This window comes from Schistocerca nitens, chromosome 4 (assembly GCF_023898315.1).
Source record: "Schistocerca nitens isolate TAMUIC-IGC-003100 chromosome 4, iqSchNite1.1, whole genome shotgun sequence".
NCBI classification, from domain to species: domain Eukaryota; kingdom Metazoa; phylum Arthropoda; class Insecta; order Orthoptera; family Acrididae; genus Schistocerca; species Schistocerca nitens.
Genome location: NC_064617.1, coordinates 659445031 through 659467056, shown reverse-complemented (window position 1 = coordinate 659467056; position 22026 = coordinate 659445031). Strand labels below are relative to the sequence as shown.

General features: G+C 43.5%; 1 protein-coding gene across 1 annotated transcript; it reads left to right on the top strand.

Moving 5' to 3' along the window:
- Positions 1-485: 485 nt before the first annotated feature.
- On the top strand, positions 486-17030 carry LOC126252493 (uncharacterized). The gene is made up of 3 exons (XM_049953389.1): positions 486-1122; positions 8319-8758; positions 15805-17030. Exons 1-2 carry the CDS (start codon positions 486-488, stop codon positions 8723-8725), a joined length of 1044 nt encoding a protein of 347 aa, XP_049809346.1. The 3' UTR covers positions 8726-8758; positions 15805-17030.
- The last annotated feature ends 4996 nt before the right edge of the window (positions 17031-22026 follow it).

The window sequence follows — 22026 nt, the reverse complement described above, 5'->3', positions numbered from 1 at the left end:
CCGACAGGTTCAGAATCGTCGAGGTGGGGGGGGGGGGGGGGGAATGGAACGGGGAGGAGAGTAAACTACTCCGGCGACTCGCAAATACTGTACGCACCTGCTCCAGGGAGCGCTTTTCCTGTCTCCGCTGTGTCCTGCGGCCGAGCCGGCCTCGACCCCCCTCCACGCTACGGCACTTCCCATGTCATTACCATGCCTCGGAAGTTTTCTCCTGCTGTGGCACTGGAAGCTGTCCGGGCGGCGACGCTGGAGGGGAGAGGGGAAGGGGGGAGCGCGCCGGCTCTGGGTGGAGGATGCGTTGCCCGCTTCCACCGCCGCCAGAGCTGCTTTATATAAAGACGCAGGTACCGCTGACCGGATGAATCACAACGACACACGCTGAGCCGAGAGAGGTAGTCGGACAGCAGCCAGCAACAGCAGCAGCAGCAGCAGCAGCAAGAGCAGTTGTTGTACCACTGTAGCAGACCCGCGCCGCTGGAACAACCATGGGCTGGTGGAACGTGTGCTTTGCCGTCATTGCGGGCGCCGCCCTCGTGCGGTCTTCGGCCTTGCCAGCCATAGCGGCGCCGCAGCCACAAGTGCAGCCTCCGGTTGCCCAACAGCAGCAGCAGCAGGAGCCGGCCGCGTCGCCTGCCGTCGCGACGCCCGACGTCGGCACCGGCAGAGGCCTGGGCCAGCATAGTAGGAACTCCATCCAGACGGGTGACAGCCTCATGGACGCCATCTATAACGACTGCCTTCGCAAGGACTCAGTGTCGTGCGTCAAGTACAAGCTGTTCTCGTTCGTGGACAAGGTGCTCGCTTCCAAGGACTCGTTCAGCCTGACGGAGGGCGTCACCGTCGTTAAGTCCCCGGGCGTCGGCGACGGCGGCCCGCGCGCCCTCGACCAGGAAGCCGCCGACTCGCAGTCCACCGACGTCGAGTCGATGCTGGTCAGCCGTGTTGACCGCTTCCTGCGCACACACACGCTCAAGATCGACTTGAACGGCAACGATGTCGTGAACGCTGTCACGTCAGCAGGGCGCGCGCTCGGAGACGTCGCCGAGGGTTTGGGTCTCACTTCCGAGGACGACACTGCCGCAGCTTCTGCCGCTGGTGACGCCGAGGGCAGAGGAAAGAAGAGTGAGTACATCACGCCCTATTACATGTTTCTTACCAACATTATACTTCTCAGTGTACTTCTTCAGGCTTTAGTAACCATTTTCACTAAAGTTAAAATCTTCTTGGTTGTTACGCTCTTCATATTTCTTCTAAAAGATTGACATTTCGACCCCTCTGCTGGGATCTTCTTCGGAATATCACTCAACCAATGGTGAACACCACAAGATCCTGAAGAAGATACCGGCAGAGGGGTCGAAAAGTCGACCGTTTAGAAGAAACGTGACGTGACCTAACAGCCCAGAAGATCTTATATCCGTGTTGCTCTGTGTTTTTAACTTTGCTCACATGTTTACCAACAGCAAATCAGCTGCTCTGCGTGGTTACTAAGATACTGAGTTCACAAACACACTTCCCTAGTTCTCTAGAAAAACCAAGCCGGTTACAACTCTCAAAATTGTCTGTTAGTAACATGTCGTTGAACGTTTCTCATTTCGGTCACCGTTTCACTATCACTCGCTGTCTTTACAATGTAACTAACAGTTTAAGACAAGTAATAACCAATCTTTTCATTTTAAATTATGTTTAGGCCGTAATCCTGTAAAATGTGCCTTAATAGTTACAAGATTTTGTTTATAATGACTGTTGTATCTTTATTAATAAGCAAACTGATACTTTATAGACAATAAATCATTAATAACCACTTCTTAGCTCTCAAATACTTGAAAGCGTTAATTTTGTCTAGTAACTGTGACGCAGACCAAACGTAATTAGTGCACGTTTAAAAGCATCACATAAGAAAACTGATAAAACACTTATAATAGATCCTGGTGAACTTATAACCTCTTACTTTATTTTGCAGAATTTTCCATTGGGTAATTCAGTTTTTATTGTAATAATTATCTCTTCTAACTCTATTACACTAAAAGGCAGGTGGGTGGGGGGGAGAGGGGAAGTTACATTCTTAGGTTCTTACTAAACCACTGTAAATTCTACCATATTTTAGTCAAAGGGAGTCATTTTTATAGTTTATGCATTAGTTAATTATAATTATAGGGTCTCTAATGGTATGTCACTTACAAAATAAGTACAAAATGTCCTGTTTTGCATCATACAGCCACAGTACCAGATTGGTTTGTACCACGAATAGTACCAACTGCAATCGTAGGGTTAAATATGTTTATGGAAAGATGTTTGCTAAATTAAAACTTGTGATAGCAACAATATAGTTTTTGACAACTGAGCTTTGACAACTGTTAGCAATTTCAGTAGGTACAATTTTTTTTAACCCGATCTACATGTAGTCAATGAAATGTGTCGAGATTACTCATTTGCTTGAGAAAACCATCCCCAAAAGTCAGGATTCTAGTCCGAATATCGCTACTGCACTCATTTTCCATTTTTCTCTAAGAAATTTCATAGTATGATCTACTTATTGAATTACACGCGAGAGATAACTACATTTCATAAGAAATATATCTGATGAATAATGTGGATGTTCTTTCCAGGTATTTCAGAAGGTAATATAGAGCAGCATTTCGGTCCATTGAAGTATTTTACCGTTAAGAGCAGTACATTAAAATTCGTGTAACTCCCGTTGCCGTAGTCAGCGAAGGTAAAATTTTATGGGCTGTTAGACCCTGTCGTATTCGTCTTAAAACTTCTTGTTCAGTTGTCGACGTTTTCGGGCAACCGGGGATAACGGAAGAGTACTGAAATAGACCCCAGCAGGACCGAATGTGGACCACTGAAGAAGATATCTGAAGTGGGTCCTGAGGCGGTTTAACAACAAAAAATATACACCCTTCAGATTAAACTTTCTTGCTCCCAGTCAGCTCCAAGGTTAACAGAGCCCATCATGGCTGCTCCCGACGCAAACCGTTCGCTCGCCACGCCTCGTGGTGATAACAACCCGCGGAGAAAGCGTGGTATCTGGCGTGTCCCCGGCTTCCCGTCCGGTGGCGGCGGGTCACATAGGGATGGAGGTGCTGACCCCGGACAAGTAGGTGAGCCGGACAGCGGAGGGGCGGCCTACTTGCCGCTCGCAGGCCAGGCCGGTCTGTACTTTATGGTCGAAACCTGTTTTACTTCCCTCCACGCTCAACGCATTCCGGCCAGCGCGCCTGTAATGACGCCAGCTCTCGGCTATTGGTCGATTTCCAGGGCGTCATTTAGGTGCGTCGCGCACTCGCTTCACCTCTAGGTCTTCGTGACTTGTCTTGAGGGCATTCACAGCAATACATAGGCGCTTACACAGAACAAACTTGTACGTTATCCAACTGCAGCGTTACAGGCACCGCATTCTTTTTTGTGCGAAAGACTTGTACCTCGGAGCTGTGCTGTGTGACTTTAGACACGTGCGTGGTCGGGGTTAAGAGTTAACGTCATTTCAACGCCATAGTAGACAGAATACAATTTGTGAGTTAACAGGGAGAATTTTGTGGCCCTTTGAAACGTAACTTCCCGGTTTTCATTACAAGTAGTTAAGAGGGAACAACGGAATAGCTGAATCTGGATAGTCGGACGAGGATGTGAACCCGATTCGTTGCGTCCTGTGTCTTAAACTCATGCGCACCTCCCAGTACTTGGAATGCTTGTTAGAGTCTTTAATGAAATGTAGTACAGAAAGGTAACACGTGATTCAATTCTAGCCAGACTACTTCCAGTCTGCTGTTAGTAGATGTTCACCGTCTTGTCTCATCGAAGGTTAGGAAGCACAGGCTTTTCTCTACACGCTGATGTACTCTGAATAAAGAAAATTTATGTTAAGCTAAGATTTAACGTCCTACAGATAACGAGCTCCGTAGGAAATGAGCGGAGAATCCGTTTGCAGAGACTAAAAGCTGTAGCCGTAGATGTAGTTAAGAAACTCACGGCATTCGTCTGAAGCTGTATAGCTAATACCAAATAGAGATGATTCTGTCCGCTCCAAATGCAGGTGAGGGCGAGTCTCTTACCTGCGAAGCTACTCACAGAAGATACTAGAAGCTCTACGAACTGTAGCTGAAATCAGTGCAGGAAGCATCACAGAGGACACAGCATAATATTGCTGCACTATCACTGAAAACAGTTTCGTATGCAGCTGTAACACTCCAAAAACAACGCTTCACTATGTCATTACCACACCAGATGTAAAAAGGCACGTTATCAAAAACTCTTTGGAACTACGTTTTGATGTTATCAACGCTACGACGAGCCGCGATACACGTCGGCTCTTCCGATAAAAGCGAGACCAACAAACTGCCACAAGCAGTCTAACAGACAAACTGAGGTAAAATATTCAATTGGTGCCAAAGGTAATGTTTCACGTCCTCCTGAATAGAACAGATGATCGCAATAACAAATGACTCACGTTACGCAACAGATATCTAACACTTTCTAACGTCCATAGTGGCTCGATCATTACACCACTAAATGCCGATTTCCACTGACAGAATTCGTCCATTCTAGAGCAAAATTTAACATGTAGCAACAGGTAGAGAAAGAGTTTCTATTGGAGAAAGCTTCAGGAGGTCTCTGGCAGCGCACAAAAGTGCCAACAAGAAACCCTGATGGCGTAACTGACTGTCGTTTTCGTTCTCTAGAAGCATTATCGCAATGAAAAGACATCCTCATAATGGGATGTGCTTCAGCGACTGCTGTCCGTTCACTCGGCGGGAGAAAGCCTTTCTCTGCTCTGGCTATTGTATAACGACGGTGCCGGTGAGAGCAAACTAAAGCATAGAGTGAACTTGACTTCTGTCGTCCTTATGCTTGGCAGACTGTAAGTGTCACTAGGTCACAAGATGCAATGCAATCACCGATGCCTTCGCGGATACTTATGAAATATCGCCTGGAGGTGTCTATTTCGGGTTGTCCGGGCGATTAATCTCTACTTTATTGCCGGAGAACAAACACATACCCTCGTATGTCCTTTAACCCTAGGAACATATAGTGACTCACGTGGACACTGCCAAACGTTGCATTCTCCAGGAGAAACTTTAGTGCTACATGAAACGTTTTGATAACATCCAGACTTTCATAGATAGAGGAAATAAATATACAGTACATACACATTCAGTTTCGGCCCAGAAGTTTAAATGGGGTTTTGTAACAACAATCGTGCTCTGAGTTTTCAGAAAACGGCCCACCCTTGTAAGAAGACAAGGAGGGCTGGAGACGTCTTAAATTTACCGATGAGTGCAGTAATTTACGTTTATCGTTCGATTCACGCTACTGTGAGCACACTCTTCATCCCTGGTAAAAGGCATGTTATCATATATTATAAACAAGGCCATGAGCAAAAATAGTTTAACTGACTACAGACGTCACAGAGAGAGAAAATGTAGAGATGTCTGATAATGTAGGTGCAACTGCACTCCTAAAAGTCTCGCGAACCAGGTCTTAGGTAGGAGAGAAAAGAAACATTATTGCCAGAATATGCTGCAAGCCAAAACAACAAACTTATGGTAGATCTTAGAATGATGGTAACGAACGGTATATGATTCCCAGTTCTATTTGATACTTAAAAGGGAACACCGTTACTCGGCCTGCTGAAGAATCTCATTTCCTTAGCACAAATATACTTCACGCTTGAAAAAATTTTGACGACTTCGACTTCACTCTTGATGACACACTGTGAACGAAGACATGACTGGCCTGAGTCACTGTTTTCCATTGGTATGCAAGACTATAGCCGTAACGGGTTGTAAGTCTCGCACTTGCATGAAGAGTGTAACGGTTCGCAAGAATTAACCGTTGGCCTATTAGACTTATGAATAATAACGCATTTTGTTACAGCTACCTCATAGACAGCCTACGTACTCACAACGAACGTTGTACGAAACAGTCGCCCACCTCTTGGGCCACAGTATTTCTCGAGAGACAAAACGTTTTCTCACGGACAACAGGCGGTGCTGTTTCACACTAGTAATAATCGAAATGGATAGATAAAGCGAACACTAAATGCGTACGTACGTTGACCCAATGCGGAGCAGACACCCGATTACAGGTCACTCTCAAAAACATTAACCAACATGATAGTGACATTAAACTATACATTTCAGGAGAAACTACACTGTTTTCAATAGTATACAGTATAAGGAACGAATCAATTTTGCCACAGCCGGTGACCTATTATGAACTCCTTAACTGTCAGAACTGACATTCATCTTCTTACACTCGGGTTGATAGAACGGTATGTTAGCTAACTGTTATTATTAAATCTTCATTTTTGGTTAACAGTGGACCTACAAATACTGCAAGGTTTCCATTGCAGCAGAGGAAATGTTACGCACTGTGTGAGGTGCTACGTGGTAGAGAAACAGGTCACCATAAACGAGACTTGTGTTCCTACGGATACGGGAATTCTAATGTACGGTGTTAGCTCCATCGGAGGACGTTGAAGACAGATCTTAGCGATACGGTAGAAGAAAAATGGTGGAGCAGTCTTCTGTATCAACCCGAAAGTGTTAGACGTGGAACATTGCAAACATTTTCCGTTTTAATTTCTTCTCGCTGTTAGTACCCTCGATTATGTAGACTGCTATCAGATACATTTGATTTATCCCGCATTTACCGAATATTTGAGTTTCCCAGAGTCTTTATACGTCCAATATTCGCTTAAAACTTATAAATGGAACTATAAAAGACAAAAAGATCAAATATTACTTCTCTGTGGTTTTATAGGCATTCGCGTCTCATATCAGAGCGGACTGGTGAAACACAGCAGTACTTCTCCTCCGATTTCTGACAAGTGATAACTGCAATTACCAGAGTCTTAGACTCATTGTCTCATAACTTATACGATGTAAGAGCATGCATTTCCACTGAATGTTCTCGGTATCTCATTGGCTTCGTGAATTCATGTTTCGGACAAGAACGAAGTCAATTTTCATTAAGTCCCAAGTCAAAACTTCACTTTTTGTTTTTCATGCTTTTAGAGGAAGTTGTGTAAATATGTTCAAATGGGTGTGAAATCTTATTGGACTTAACTGCTAAGGTCATCAGTCCCTAAGCTTACACACTACATAACCTAAATTATCCTAAGGATAAACACACACACCCATGCCCGAGGCAGGACTCGAACCTCCGCCGGGACCAGCCGCACAGTCCAAGACTGCCGCGCCAGACCGCTCGGCTAATCCCGCGCGGCGGAAGTCGTGTAACATTCTTCCTGCTGTATAATGTCAAGTTGGGGTAACGATTATGGAGGTCGGTAGCGATTGCGCATCCTTCTCTAAAATGCCAGAAGAGACGTGACAATTCAACGTCGTGCTCATAAAACCAGTCCTTACAATGTGAGATGTGTGAACAGCGCCCATGTCCTCTTGGATTACAGCACCACAATTGGGGAAGAAATATTGTACCATGGGATGGGCCAGATTACCCAAAATCCTCACGTAGTCCCTGGCAGCAATGACACCTTGCTGAATGACCATGTGGTTCGTACTCAAATCTTCACCGAATCCCCGCTATGTTTCATTATTGGACCTAAACTCGACCAGAAGTTAGTTTTGGAATTGCAGCTCGCACTGCAATTCCCTGCAGGTGGAGCACCCTTTGCGTTGTTTTTGTGATTATAGGGTTAGTGAGTGCGACATTTAGTTCTGTATGATTTTTGCAGCTGTCCTCTTCCATTATCGTCTGTCACAGTCATTCAACAGACACATTGGTCCGTGGTGGAACGTAGTGTCTGATGTTTTTCAGGCTTCCCTGCATGCGGTATAAATCGCCTATATGCTGCATCTTGAATCACCAGATGCTTCCATTGTGTTAGTTACGGAAGCATGTGCCATACGAGTAACAACAATTTGCCGACGGTCGAATGCACTGAGATCCGAAATAATGCACTCACAACTACACAGATCATTGTTCTGTCCACAACTGACATATGTAGTGTATTGTTGAAATAGCACAGGTGCCGTTCGTGATCAAATACTACAGCGCCAACTGCACGCTTGGCTAGCATCAGCATTTATGTCCAAGCACTGCCTCAGATGCTGTTCAGAGTTTCCTTGACAGTGTTCTGAAGTGGAAGTAAGATCAAAAGCTTGCTGCACAAGCTTAGCCAGCCTGCAGTTGGCAGAGAACATTGAATCGGTCCCGGCCAGCAGTTCCTCCACTGCTGGGAGAGTAGGTTATTCTGTACACATTTCATTTGCACGTCACGATAGCCGCGATATGATCGGCGGCGCAGAGCCACTAACCTGGAACCGGCGCGGTCACCTTGCTCGTTGCAGAGAAAGCGGCCAAGATCCTGCTGCCGCTGCTGCTGGCGCTGAAGGTGAAGGGCGCGGCGCTGGTGGCCCTCGCCCTGGGGGCCATCGCCCTCATCGCCGGCAAGGCGCTGCTCATCGGCAAGATCGCGCTGCTGCTCGCGGCCATCATCGGCCTCAAGAAGCTGCTGTCGCAGCAGCAGAAGACCGTCACCTACGAAATTGTGGCGCACCCGCACCACACGTCATCGCACGTCAGCGGTCACGAGTACTCGGCGGTGGGCGGCGGCGGCGGCTACGGCGGCGGCGACATCGGCGGCGGCTACGCCAGCAGCGGCAGCGGCGGACACGGCGGCTGGGGACGCAGCCTCGAGGACGCCCACCAGATCGCGTACCGCGCGTACGCGCCTCAGCAGGCGGCTCAGCAGTAGGGCGGCCGGCGGCCGGCGCGTCTGCTGCTCAAGGTTGGTGCACACTCGTACTCGCTAAACTCCAGACTCAGGGGCCACAGATGCTTCGTTGGAAATTTATCTCACATGATTATCCGCAGAAAAAATGGTCCTCTACATTTACATGTATGTACATGCTCTCCTCTCTTGCTTTGCTTGCATGGCATAGTTAATCATACTTTCGAAGACGATCCCTAAGTGCTGCCTCCAGTACTTTGTTCACCACTCAAAACAGCGTAAAATTCACCAGCCTGTCCCCAATTTAAAACCGATCATCAATCCAACATACTACTATAAGTGCAAGGCCCAGCCCCTTCCACAGAATCTTCAACTCACTATGCCAATCCACTTAGTTGATACCCCAGTTCACCCTAGTTACTCTCCAACCCTCTCTCTTACAGCTCAACACTTATTTGTTTTCATAGTCCTCCAAAACATCCGCACTTTCTAAAGTCGCCACACCCTACACCCAATTCCCATAGTTTCACATTCTATTTTGCCCTGAGCGTAATCACCACATACTCACACAACCAAACCTACTTTTTCTGAGACTGTTGATCAAGAAGTTCTTTAAGAACTATAAATGGCACGATGGCAATGCAAGATGGTTGTTTGTTGCTCCTGTATCAACTCGTCTAAGGATAAATTCAGTATCCGTCCCTTCACAGACATGAACTCATCCCCAAAAATCTACTATTTCTTCCAGCCATAGCCTAACCTACCCATTCCACCCAAATGAAGCCTCTATGCCACTCTTTCCTGCCCCAGTGGGCATTCCACGCACACCTGCATCCCATCTGTCGACTTGTTCCCACATAAACATGCTACACTATTTTCCATATAACATCCTCTCCAAAACTTCCCACAACCCACTCCCTACTCAGTTACCTGGAGCTCCCAACACATAATTCTCATACTAAAAAGAATGTACATCACATCACCATCATCTTATCATTATTCTATATTAACCCAGAAAATTTATGTAATGCAGTTCTTGAAGAATGGTAGCTTGACCACAGTTAGCTAGCTCTTAGTAAGGAGAATCTAAAAAGCTGTTAAAAAATAGACAGTCGCTGCCAGGGCAGCTTTCTTAAGCATTTTTCCACCAGTAGATAATCTGCATTCCTTAGGTACTGAGGAATCGCTGACATTTTTGCTGTGCTGTGTGCTGCTCCTCTTGCACTACACCGTATAGGCGGAACAAAGTATTATATGTTGTTTGGGTTTGGGACGCTCAGTATGTATAATAGTAGCACCTGAGCGAAGTATGTAAGTAGCGACGAGCTCAACAATGCGCCATGTTTTGCTCGTAAAATAACCTCCACAGCCCGTGTTCGTAGCTGGAGTTCCTTCTTTTGGTAATAGTTATCCGCAAATTTATTTACCTGCCTGATCCATCTAAGACAATTTCATTTCTCCTTTCAATGAGTCTTAACGCATTTAAAACCGATACTCTCCCTTAAAGCTAACCAAGGTGGTAGTAGCTATGTATTTCTTAGTCTTATCTTGTAATTAACTTTGCTTTCTGAAATGGCGTTTAGAAATTTCTATTTGAATACGATTTCCATCTGTGAATGTGTGTATGCAACTGTTCATAATGTGAACTCCAATTGAAAGTATACCGCTATTTACACACTGACTTCTTTTTGTTAGCGGTGGAGGAGATAGGTTCTTCCTTTTGTATTTAAATTAACATGAAACTACACAAAAGATAAAATTCTTTATTATTTTTTTACTTATTTCTGTTTCTTTTTCATTTGACTTACTCGTTAAAGATTTTGTGTGGTAAATTCGAAATAATAAAAAATTAGCTGAATATTTAAAAATCCCTCTGATAGATTAACACGTTCAAACCAGCCGTACAATCCTAGAGCTGCCCACAAACTGGCGACCGGTAATGAATTTATGCCACTATTTGATTGTCACAGAGCCGTCTTATGACCTGTTTTTCTAGTAATCTTCCTTTTCATCTTGTTGTTTCTAAAATTATTTTGCTCACTTAAAAACCTGAATAGTTATGTATACTGCACAAAGACATGCGTAGGATTACATTAACATACTGGTTTTATTGTTTGATTATTGGCGATGTTCTGTTATTATTAAGATTTATCACTGTAAATTGTGGATGTGCTAGTTGCTCAAGAGTTTTAAATTGTTTGCCATTTCTAGGGATCCTAAGTAGATTGTGGACGAACTCTGAGATAGCCTTTAATTGCTTCGGTAAGTCATCATCTGCAGTGAAAATACTTTTAAATTTTTTAAGCCGTCAAGAAGTTTTGACATTCCGACTAATGCTTCAAGTTAGCAGAACAAGATATGGCCGTTTAATTATCTCTTTTTAGATCACTACCTATGCCAGAGAAACTAGTAATGATAATCCGTCCAGTTTTGACATTGAGCGCTGCTAGGAATACATCCATCAATAAAAATTAAATACGTAAATCATTCCTCTCAGCTCAGTATATCGAATGGAAGGAGAAACACATGTGAATGTTTCATTAGAAATGTATAACAGCACTTAACTTTTAATCAGTTAAAACGTCATTCGCAGAGTCGCTGTCACTTGGTAACAGCAGATTATTTATAGCAACGATAGCATGAGTTACGATTTTGGTTTTAATACCCCCTTCAAGATTCATACCAATATGTGCATAGAACGAAAGTTTATCATTACAAAACGACCAAACTATGTACACAGGCAGTTCACAGATGCGGCACATACACCTCCGCTCCCCCCCCCCCCCCCACTTTCCAAACAAATTTGCAAAGAGGAGACTATGTATTAACGGTAAGCAGCCCTAAACACATGAATTTACAAGGCAGAGTGGATTGCTATTTGTCACTGTATCCCTCCTCCAGAAAAGTATGAGAAATTTTTAGACAACAACGGTGCTTGTCCATATAAGATCTAATGATATAAATATCTCGACAGAGCTACATTAAAAAATTAAGTCAGACATGTAGAAAAACATCTTAAGCTTCCCCAGGAAAGTTAACTAATTTGGATTTAGTTATCTCTGATGTGGAAATGGTAATATCCAAACGCAATATCTCGGGGCACTACTTAGTATCTTCTTCTATCGAGGCACAGGTTTCCCTCATTTCACTAGTCCCAGTTAATATGAACCAACTTTTGTTTTGAAAGAAAAAGATTAATTTGTAAAATATGAAATGTAATGAAAATAAAGGTAAAGAGAAATTAAATTTAAGTAGCCCGCCAGGGTAGCCGAGAGCGCTAATGCGCTGCTTCCTGGACTCGGGTAGGCGCGTTGGCCTGACTAGAATCTCCTCAGCGGATGTGGTTTTTACGCGGTTTTCCACATCCCAGGAGGTGAATACTGGGCTGGTCCCCACATTCCGCTTCAGTTGCACGATTCGCAGACATTTGAAAACGTTCGGATTATTCCATGGCTTACACTAGACGCAGGGAGCTGGGGTACACTATGTCCATGCCGGGGGGGCTTAGGGTGGTGGCAGGAAGGGCATCTGGCCACCTTCTACAATTAACACTGCCAAATCAATAGTAACAGGCCGACTCCGTGTGATGCAGACAAAGGCCCCAAGGAGGAAAGAAGGAAAAGAAATTGAATTTAAGTACTAATTCTAAATGACTTCGCTTTTTTCCGTTAATTGTTTAAGAGCTGAAGGCTGTGTTAGAAATCTTTTGATAACTGGAGGTTTATATCACATGAGAAAGTGGTTCTCATCGTTAACGGACACTAACTTCCAGTCCCTTAAAAGTTGTTTCATCGCAATAATTAATCTATCAGTGAAATCTAAAAACTACCACTGTGAATGTTATCGGCCAGGCATACTTCTGAAAGCTCATACAGGACTGCTCCGCTGGCTAGAGCAGCAAGGAGTAGAATGTGATCCGTGTGACAAGAAGTCTGGGTAAATTATAGATTACAAAATAAAATATTCATTCTGCAAATAGACGGGTACATTTTTTCGACCATCATTAATGTGTAACCCTTCGCAGTGCTGCACGGGGGGCGCAACAGCTTCGCTCCCTTGTTTTCTGTTTGACAGCTTGCGCTGCAAAGTAGCTGTTTTGAGTAGTCAGAGATTGTCTGTATCAATCTGTAAGATAGACGTGCTTTCAGTTTGCGAAGAAAGTGATCATTGCCTAACATCGCAAGTCAGACACAACTCGTTAGTCACAGATCACGTTCCTAGATGTCTTGGAGGCAAAGGAAATCTGCGATGTAGCACACAGAACGAATAACACAAAGAAGCTATGTGCCTTGAAGAATACTACCTTCCTTCAGTGTCAGAAACTGAATAATCTATTTTGAGCTTCGATTTTAATGGAGACCGATTTTTTAGTTTTGAGCGTATTTTGTACATGCGTGTTATTTACATGCAGGTCCTTGAAAGCAAACTTCTTAAGCATTTTGAGAACCAGCTTACATTTACTAAGAAGCGTGATCTGAGGGGCAGGAACCTTCTACCTAGTGGTTAGACCATCATAACGACAGAGTCGAAGTTGAGCCATCTTGCATCTCACTGTATTCATGGGATCCGTGCAATTAACCAGCGTGTTTGTAGCTGCTCGATTGTTTAGATTTTCATTCTTCTCTGTGAAGGCTTGCGTCAGAAAAGCATTTAAAGAATGTTTCGTGTTTTCAAAAAAACACTGATTTCCTCTGTTCATTTGTTCCAACAGATACGGGTATATTCATTCTCCATCATTAGCATAACCGAATCAGAGTACATTAAAACATGTAGGTTCTGAAATACCCAATTTGCAACAGTACAGTGGATTTATAGATACTAAAGAGACGCAGATAATATACGGCGAATGTTCAGCCCGGCCCAAGGCGTTAAAGAAGAGGCACTGTTCATCTTAAAAATAAATCAATAAAGGGTAACGGGATCGTCAGCTCGGACGTTCATATGAGTATCACAGTTCCTTGTAGGAGGAGGCCGTGTCAGGGTTTGAATGTTATTTGGCCACACAAACTTTAAAATGATTTAGTCAACAAGTTAAAGAATAGCCTTAATTTTTAAACTGGAATTCAAACCGAGGTGCAACTGAGATATTTTTCTCTTATTCCAAGCATTTCCATTTTAGTATAAAGTGAAAAATGATTTGTTTCTGCCGCTAGTTTGCTTTGCCCTAGCTGTTTGGGTCTATAATTTTTATTCCGTTACTTTCCGTTTACGTTGCTGGGTTTCTACATTTCGAAAGGACGTCATTTCGCTGTGCAAACACAGAGCTGATTAACGGCTTGCATCAAGCACACTGATAGTGTTACCCTGGCTTGATAGCATTATTTCCTCAATAACTGTCTTTCCGTGTTTGGACTCGGATCATGTGAAGTAAAATATCAGTCGTCAGTCGTCACAGTAAATAAGCACATTCCCAAAAAAAAAAAACAACAAATTGTCAGTACCTTACCCAGCGGAAGCTGATTGTTGGTTATTGTTTACCATAGATGTATAAAATTGAGGGGATGTTTACTGCTGTGTTCTACACGCAGTTGTAATTAGTCTCTGACATTTTGTGAGGGATGTATAGGATGTAACAGATGTAAGAGCAGATATTTTTATATGTGGTACCTTAATATGTACACACATCAGTGTATTGTTTGTTTGATCTCTGCTTTAAACAGTCTTCCCACAAACACGTCACAAATTCTACGACCTGATATTTCCCGCATTGCTTTACCTGGGCCGCTAAATGAACAACTCCTGCTAGTATATATTAACCGTTTTGCGTCTAAGCTATCACGCTTCGATACCTGACCAGCGGAAAATAAGCATTAAGACTTGCTCTTGCCCCAAGTATTTGCAGACACAAACCAACCTAAAAGCATACTACTCGTAACATCTATAATTATTAGCCCGCAAATGACATAAATGCTGATGTAATGTTGTTCTGTACACCATTCCTAGTCACTAATAGAAATATATGCTCTTATACACCTAAGACTCTGAATGTCAGGTGCTGCTACACCTAACACCGTGCAGGTCAGGTGACGCAAGGGGCAAGTAGTGCAATAGAAAGACTAAGTGAAAATGAATCAGGGACGTAATCTCCCGGTGAACATGGCTGTTGTCCTGCATGATGGTAGATTCTGCAGCATACTTATCACGACTTTGAAAAAAGGGCAGTACCTAGCTACGAAGAATTTTGAAATAAACCTGTTGCTTCATGCCTACAGTAACGTGAATGAATCAGCCCAAGGCATGATACGAAAAACACCTCCGAAAGATCACTGCCCTACCTCTGGAACTAACTACACCCACATCATACGGCAAGTTAAAGGCTTCAATGGACAGTATGTGCCGTTGACGCGTTGCATGCTGTGAAAAGAGGCAACATTGCGACTAATTAGTCCACAATATATGCGTCTAGTAAGCTACTCTCCAGTTTTTGAGTTTTTGGCCTATAGAGACTTGCAGCTTAATGTGCCACTGTGAGCTTTGGATTTTTGTGACATATCCGATTGCACACGTCCAAAATATCGAGTTCCGTTCGCAATGATCGCTCAGAAACAGATCGATATGGGCCTTGCAACTGAATTCACTGGCAGCAAGTCCCTGTCGGGTTTGAAACCGACTGTCATTAAACAGACGTGACGCTTGTCTCGGGTTCTTTTCTGTTCGGAAGTTTCTACAGCCACTATTCTTACGCCGCGTTACAAGGCTGCGAGTGTCATTTATTGTAGAGACGTCGGACAGTCTGCATTGTACACCAGTAAATCGCGCGATTTCATTCAAGGTGTGGCCATGGTCAATTAAAAAACATGAGAGCACTTTTCGACGGTTCTCCCACAGAATCGACTAGCACATACATATCACTTCACTATCGTAACTTACATCAAGGGTGGTGGGTCAGATGACCACCCGATATGGGTTCTACACTACCTACTGAGCTCCAAAGTGGACACGGTGCTCATTTAAGGATATAGTATTTTCCTTGATGAGCATAACAATAGAGTAATGAGATGTGCACCTATCAAAATGTTGACGCAATAGAAAATACTTCGGAGTTAATTTCGTGCACGTCCTGCCCAGTGCACCACTTTGTAACGTTCTCCACCTGTTCGCAGGCGACGGAGCCATCGCCGGCGCGCACCGGCAGCAGCAGACGCAGGCAGATACACCTCCGCCTACGCTCTTCGCTCGCTTCTTTACTGCCAATCCCTCGGTCTTTCCGCCGAGAACGCGCGCCTCTGCAACAGTACCGTAATACTCAGTGCGAGGAAAACCTAATTTATTGTGCAAGTTAACATGTTTCTCATGTTATTTATTATTCAGTTTTGGTTGTCCTCTTTTTTTTATAAGAAGTGTTGTTGTATTTATGCTCAGATGTGTATGTCTATGAGTGGTTATGCTGTTTTGCCGTATTTAATGTTTACGCTCTTTGTAGCGTTCATATATTCGTATTCATATTTAATATTCATTTGTAAGACAAGTGACTTCACACCCACTCGGGACGCGACACACTGCAACCTGTTTACGCGGATTACTGCATGAACCACTGAACGACATTAAGACGACAGACTCCTGCATCTTTCGATCACAACGCACTGCTACATAGGATATACCTGCTACATCTGACTGCATATTACTCCTTGCGACAGTTGACGACTTACCGACGGTAAAAAGACTTTGAACCTCTGAACAAAACATTAACGACTTTCAACTTTTCTGAAAATGGGAAAAAAAATCTCCTTTGGAAACTGATTTATTGAAACAATTTCACAGCATCGACGTCCTCCCTTTTAACTGCCTGACGATCTTCATCCTGACAGTGTATTAAATTACGCACATCTTTAAACTATTAACAATGTAACGAAACAATAATCACTGACGACGATTCTACCGTAGACGAGCCAGTAACGACACCACAAAGACGTCCACGCTAACGGTCATCACCTGTGCTCCCGAACCTACCGAACTGCTACCATCACCTTAACAAAGACCAAAGATTTTTCGTACGGCTTAGAAACCCGTAACAGACGCTAATCTGCGCTACAGATGACTGACAATAACTAGTTAATAACAACGTAATCTTTCCCCACTCTTACAATACTCACTATTCTCCAACTGCTCAACATGGCACCACCCCTTTTCTCCATGGGAGTCAACGACCATCTTCCACAAATCAAACAATTAATGTGCACGCTAGTGTGCACCCGTAAAGAAACCTAGTACATGACATAGATTTTGAACTGAATAGACTACGGAACGGTTCTACCTTTACAGACCAAAGACTTTGCATTGTATTAAGACGTCCTACGCTTAGACTACGAAGTAGAACTTATGTATTGACAAAGTGACGAGTAAACATAATATTTATGTTCAATTGTATTGTTATTGTTTGCAATAAAATAATTTTTCATATAAAATATAAAATGAGGTGTAAACTATTCGGTTGTACTTCCGCTTTCGTAAGAAGCAGTCATTAGACACAAACCCTCACAACCACACTCTTCGCAGAGACAACACGTGTATAAATCAAAACGCATGGAAAGAAGTGCGTGAGAGAATCTAAACAGTACACACCTACTTCAAATGTATGTCTAAAATTCAGAATGAGCTGGAACAGCACCGACAGATCGCTTTAATTCTGCACTGTAAAATTAAAATTGACAGTTTAGAGACAATTTTATAACTTAATTAACTACAATTAATTCCGCAAAGGACTTATCGCTATGTGACAATTTTGGAAGCACAACTTAAAGCGATGAATCAGGTGAGTACTCTCTACGTTTTAGGTGCGTCAGGTAATCCGTCTTTCCTTAGTCAGAGATTTGAATATTTCGTGTGGATATGAAAGTTATAATTCAATGGAGCAACATTTTCTCCCTTATGTCAGTCAGTGTGGAATTTAAATTACAAGAAACACATTTTACAAATCTGATTTTCACATTCTTGCCTACAACTCTAAATTTCACCTCCGAATGCCAATCTGCTGAGGATGATATGACCATCACAATAAAATAAGAGAAGCCAGAGCCCGTACGGAAAGATTCGATTGTCCATTTCTGGAACGGTAAGAAAACTGTCTGAAAGGGATCTTGGGAACCCTCTGCCAAACACGTGATTGTGAACTGAAGACAAATAATGTAGATGTAGATGTAAAAATATGTTGGAGAGAGTCCAGACGAAATATCGAAACCCCTCTGCAAATGACTCCGGTTAAATTGTAGCTAGTAATGCCATGACACATACAGAAGGTGAACCAAAATTTGGAAACATCAAAAACACAACATATTATCATACCCAGTACGGTGTAGGAAACCCATTGACGTTCAAATAAGCTTCCAGACTTCTCAGAATGGATTAAGACAGGTACTGTATGGGTTTCAGACGAACCTTGTACCATTCTTTCCGCAAAATAATTAGAAGCTCAGGTGACGATGGTGGATGTCGACAGCGATCACGCACCTTTCCCTCCAAATTAGATTTCAAAGGCTCAATAATACTGAGATCTGGTGACTGTGGCGTGCAGCGAAAATAAGACAGTCCATCTTTGCGCTTACAAAACCAGTCCGGAAGGATGCAAACTGTGCAAAGAGAGACTCTGTTGTGTTGGTACACGGCATCACTATTGGAGAACAAAAACTGTACTAAGGACCTGATCATCCAAAATGGCCACATAATTCTTAGCAGTAATGCGACTATGCAGTATAACCAAGGTGCCCATGCTGTACCACAATGTGGTTGCCCAAATCAGGAAAGCCCTGCCACGTTTCACTCTTGGGACATAAACTTAGCCAGAAGTCGGAAACAATGCGGAACAAGGCTCACCAGACCATATGATATTCTTCCATTGCTCCATAGTTCAGGTATTATTCCTTCAACATCACGTTTTCCTGTTACGGACATTTGCATCAGTGACTAGTGGTTTTGCACTTCCAACTCGAACTGCAATTCCCTGCTTCTGGAGCTCCATTTGTGTTGCTTTGGTGCTGACAGAGCACTGAATTTTCCATATGTAATCCCCTTCTTTTTTGTCACAATCCTCTTCAATAACCGCTTGCCACAATCACTCAACACACACCTTCGTCCATATCGTCACTTAGTGCGTGATGTTTTTCCACTTTCTGTGTATGCCAGAGCCAGACAAGATTTCGGCTCACGAGGCACGCCCTGGCATGAATGCCATAGCGCTCAACCTCACTGCACATTTCCCCCATTGCTACACAATGATATCTGAGCGAGAGGATTTGGGAAGGTGGGAAAGGCGAACACGCCGCATTTAAATGGCAGTGCAGTCTCACTGCATACGACTTAGTTTTATATTTCACATTTATCAGTAACGTAGCTCACAAAAAACGTATTTTAAGTAATATTTAATTATTTCTGGCGCACTGAAGACATAATAAAATTTTTATCTCGTACAAACTGTCGACATATGGACGAACGCAGACAGTTTCACAGATTTTCAAGCCAGTTTGCCATGTAATCATCACTTAGTTAGTTTCATAGTCGGAACAAGATCTTTCACAGAAATGTGACGACTGAAATATTGTAGCACTTTTGCAACGGTATTATGGAGAGTGGAACCTTTACTTGAGGGAAGCAATGTAGATATATTGGAAAGTTTTAACGTAAAAGGATTTGTCACTGAAAACGGGAATTATCTTGCAGGTCAATCGGTTACAACTCCACATGCGCAGGGGTGCTTCCATTGAAGTGGCAAACGGTCCCGAAAACATCTCTAAGGCAGATATGTCCTCAAAACCCTTAGAAAACTATCCTTGTAAGTCTTTCAAGGCCACGATGAATTCTTCAAACCTCGCGTTTTCTTTAAAGGCAGTGAACTTTGGGAACTGGACTATGTTTGTCAGAATTTGTCAGTTCCACAATGCATTTTTTTATAAATGCATCCCAGTTAGATCATAAAGAATTTGTTTCACCTTGAAGTACTTTACTGTGGGCAGTGTGCAGAAAAGTCCACTTACAATCCGAGATCTGCACCCATTCCGGGTGTTCTAATTTTCGTTCCTTCACTCCTTTTCCCTCATAAAACCAACAGCAGCATGTATCAAAGCGAAAAATCGTTCCAGGCATGCCCGTTGATTTAAACAACGTACTTCGCAATAATATGTAAAGTCTCCATACTCTGCTACACAATGCTATCCGAGCGAGAGGAGTTGGGAACGTGGAAAAGGCGAACACGCCGCATTTAAATGGCAGTGCAGTTACATTGCATACGACTTAGTTTTATATTTCACATTTCTCAGTTCAGCAGAAAACTGTTGAAGCTGATAGTGGAATAGTGCGTGCGACTTCGGAAGTTTTTCTGTTCACACTATCACTTTCTTCGGATGCTGCACGACTGCAGATCTATCACAAATTTCTTCTTGATGCACAGAAAAATGAATCCTGTGTGTTGATCGTTGTGATTTTCGTTCTTTCACTGTCAAGTAGATCTTTAAATTCTTTCTGCATGATATTGTGCAGTTTCATAGAAATTTGCACCACCCGCCGCCTCTGCAATGCGTAATATACATTGAGAATTCTCATCCCTCTCTTCTGTCATTCCCGTCCATTTTTAAAAGCTTGTGGTGATAGATCACTACACTGCCTCTTTTTGTGCAAATAGCCACTAGACCTGAAAACGTCCTTCACGAACAAACAGCGAAGGGTAAATGGCGCTTTCACCACGATTCTGCTGAACTAGAAAGAGTTGTACTGATTGAAGATGTCGAACCGTAATCTTAAATGAAATATCGCACTGTAGTGAGTATTTCGGGGTAAGCACTGAGCAAAGCCGAGTCTTGGCACCCACACGGCCCAGAGAGGTTTGGCGGGCCATGGTCGGCCCCGGTGTATGCGGTATAAAGATCGTACACGGTGCCTCTCGAAACGCCAAGTACTTCGGCTCCCTTGCTTACGGAAGCACCCAAAAAATTTCCCATTTTCGAATTCAATCAGCTTGGACATTATGTACCCACTGCGACGGAGTATTCGTTTCTGACCACTGCTGGTACTTCTAGCGTATTGAGGCTATTGCATAGGTACCGCTCGTGGTCAAATACATCAACGTAACATGCCGACTTAGCTAGCATCTGCACTTATGCTCATGTACGCATTACTCGGGGTGATTCCACACTTTTGTGCAATCCCTAAGTACGTTATGACTTCGGTAAACATACTGCTATACAGTAGTATATCGTTAAATAACGGAACCAATTATACATAATTCTGTTGTAAGCGGAAAAGTAGAAATTTCTCGATTTTCTCTTATACGAGAAGAGGTTTTACCAAAGCTGATGATAGCGTAGATGTTCCTGTTTACTGTAACAATATAACACCAAACTACGAGAGACACCCGCTTACTGCAATCCCACATCCTCTACGCTTCATTGTTGGCACTACACATGATGGCACGTAACATTCTCCAGACATTCGCCAAACCCAAACCCTTTCATCCAATTGTCGCAGTGTTAACATGGTTCATCACTCCAAATCACACATTTCATATCATACACTACACGGTGGCATCGAACTTTATATCACTTTCAGCTCGCTTAACATTCACTACAGAAATGTTTCGCTTATGAGGAACCGCTCGACCATTGTAGCCCTCTATTTTTAACAGCCTACGAAAAACCATTGTGCTAGCTGGATTACAGGTAGCACATTAAAATGCGCGAGTGATTCTTCCTGCTAACTGATTGTTATTTTTCACATCCACTCTGCCTAATGCTCAATGGTCCCTGTCTGCCAGTAGATGAGGGTTACCTGGTCTTGGTTCACTTGTGGCTATTTTTTCGGGTTCACTTCACAATTTCATCCCCAATAGTCATCTTTGGCGGCTTTAGAAGGGTTGGAAACTTACTGATGTATTTATTACTCAGGTGACATTCAATGACTATGGCATCGCCGTAGTGGTAACACCGGTTCCCGTCAGATCACCGAAGTTAAGCGCTATGGGGCTGGGATAGCACTTGGCTGGTTGACCATCCGGTCTGCCGAGCGCTGTGGCCAAAGGGAGTGCACTCAGACCTTGTGAAGCAAACTCAGGAGCTTCTTGATTTGGAAGTAACGGCTTCGGTCTCGTAAACTGACATACGGCCGGGACAGCGGAGTGCCGACCACATGTCCCTCCATATCCGCATTCAGGGACGCTTTCGGGATGATGATGACACGGCGGCCAGTCGGTACCGTTGGGCCTTCGTGGCCTGTTCGAGCGTAGTTTAGTTTTTACAACGACTAAGCTGTGTTAGAAGTTACTGAGCTCTTCCAACGTACCCCTTCTCCTGTTACTGCTTCTCTCCTGACAACACAACAACCCTCGACCCCCTTAATACTGA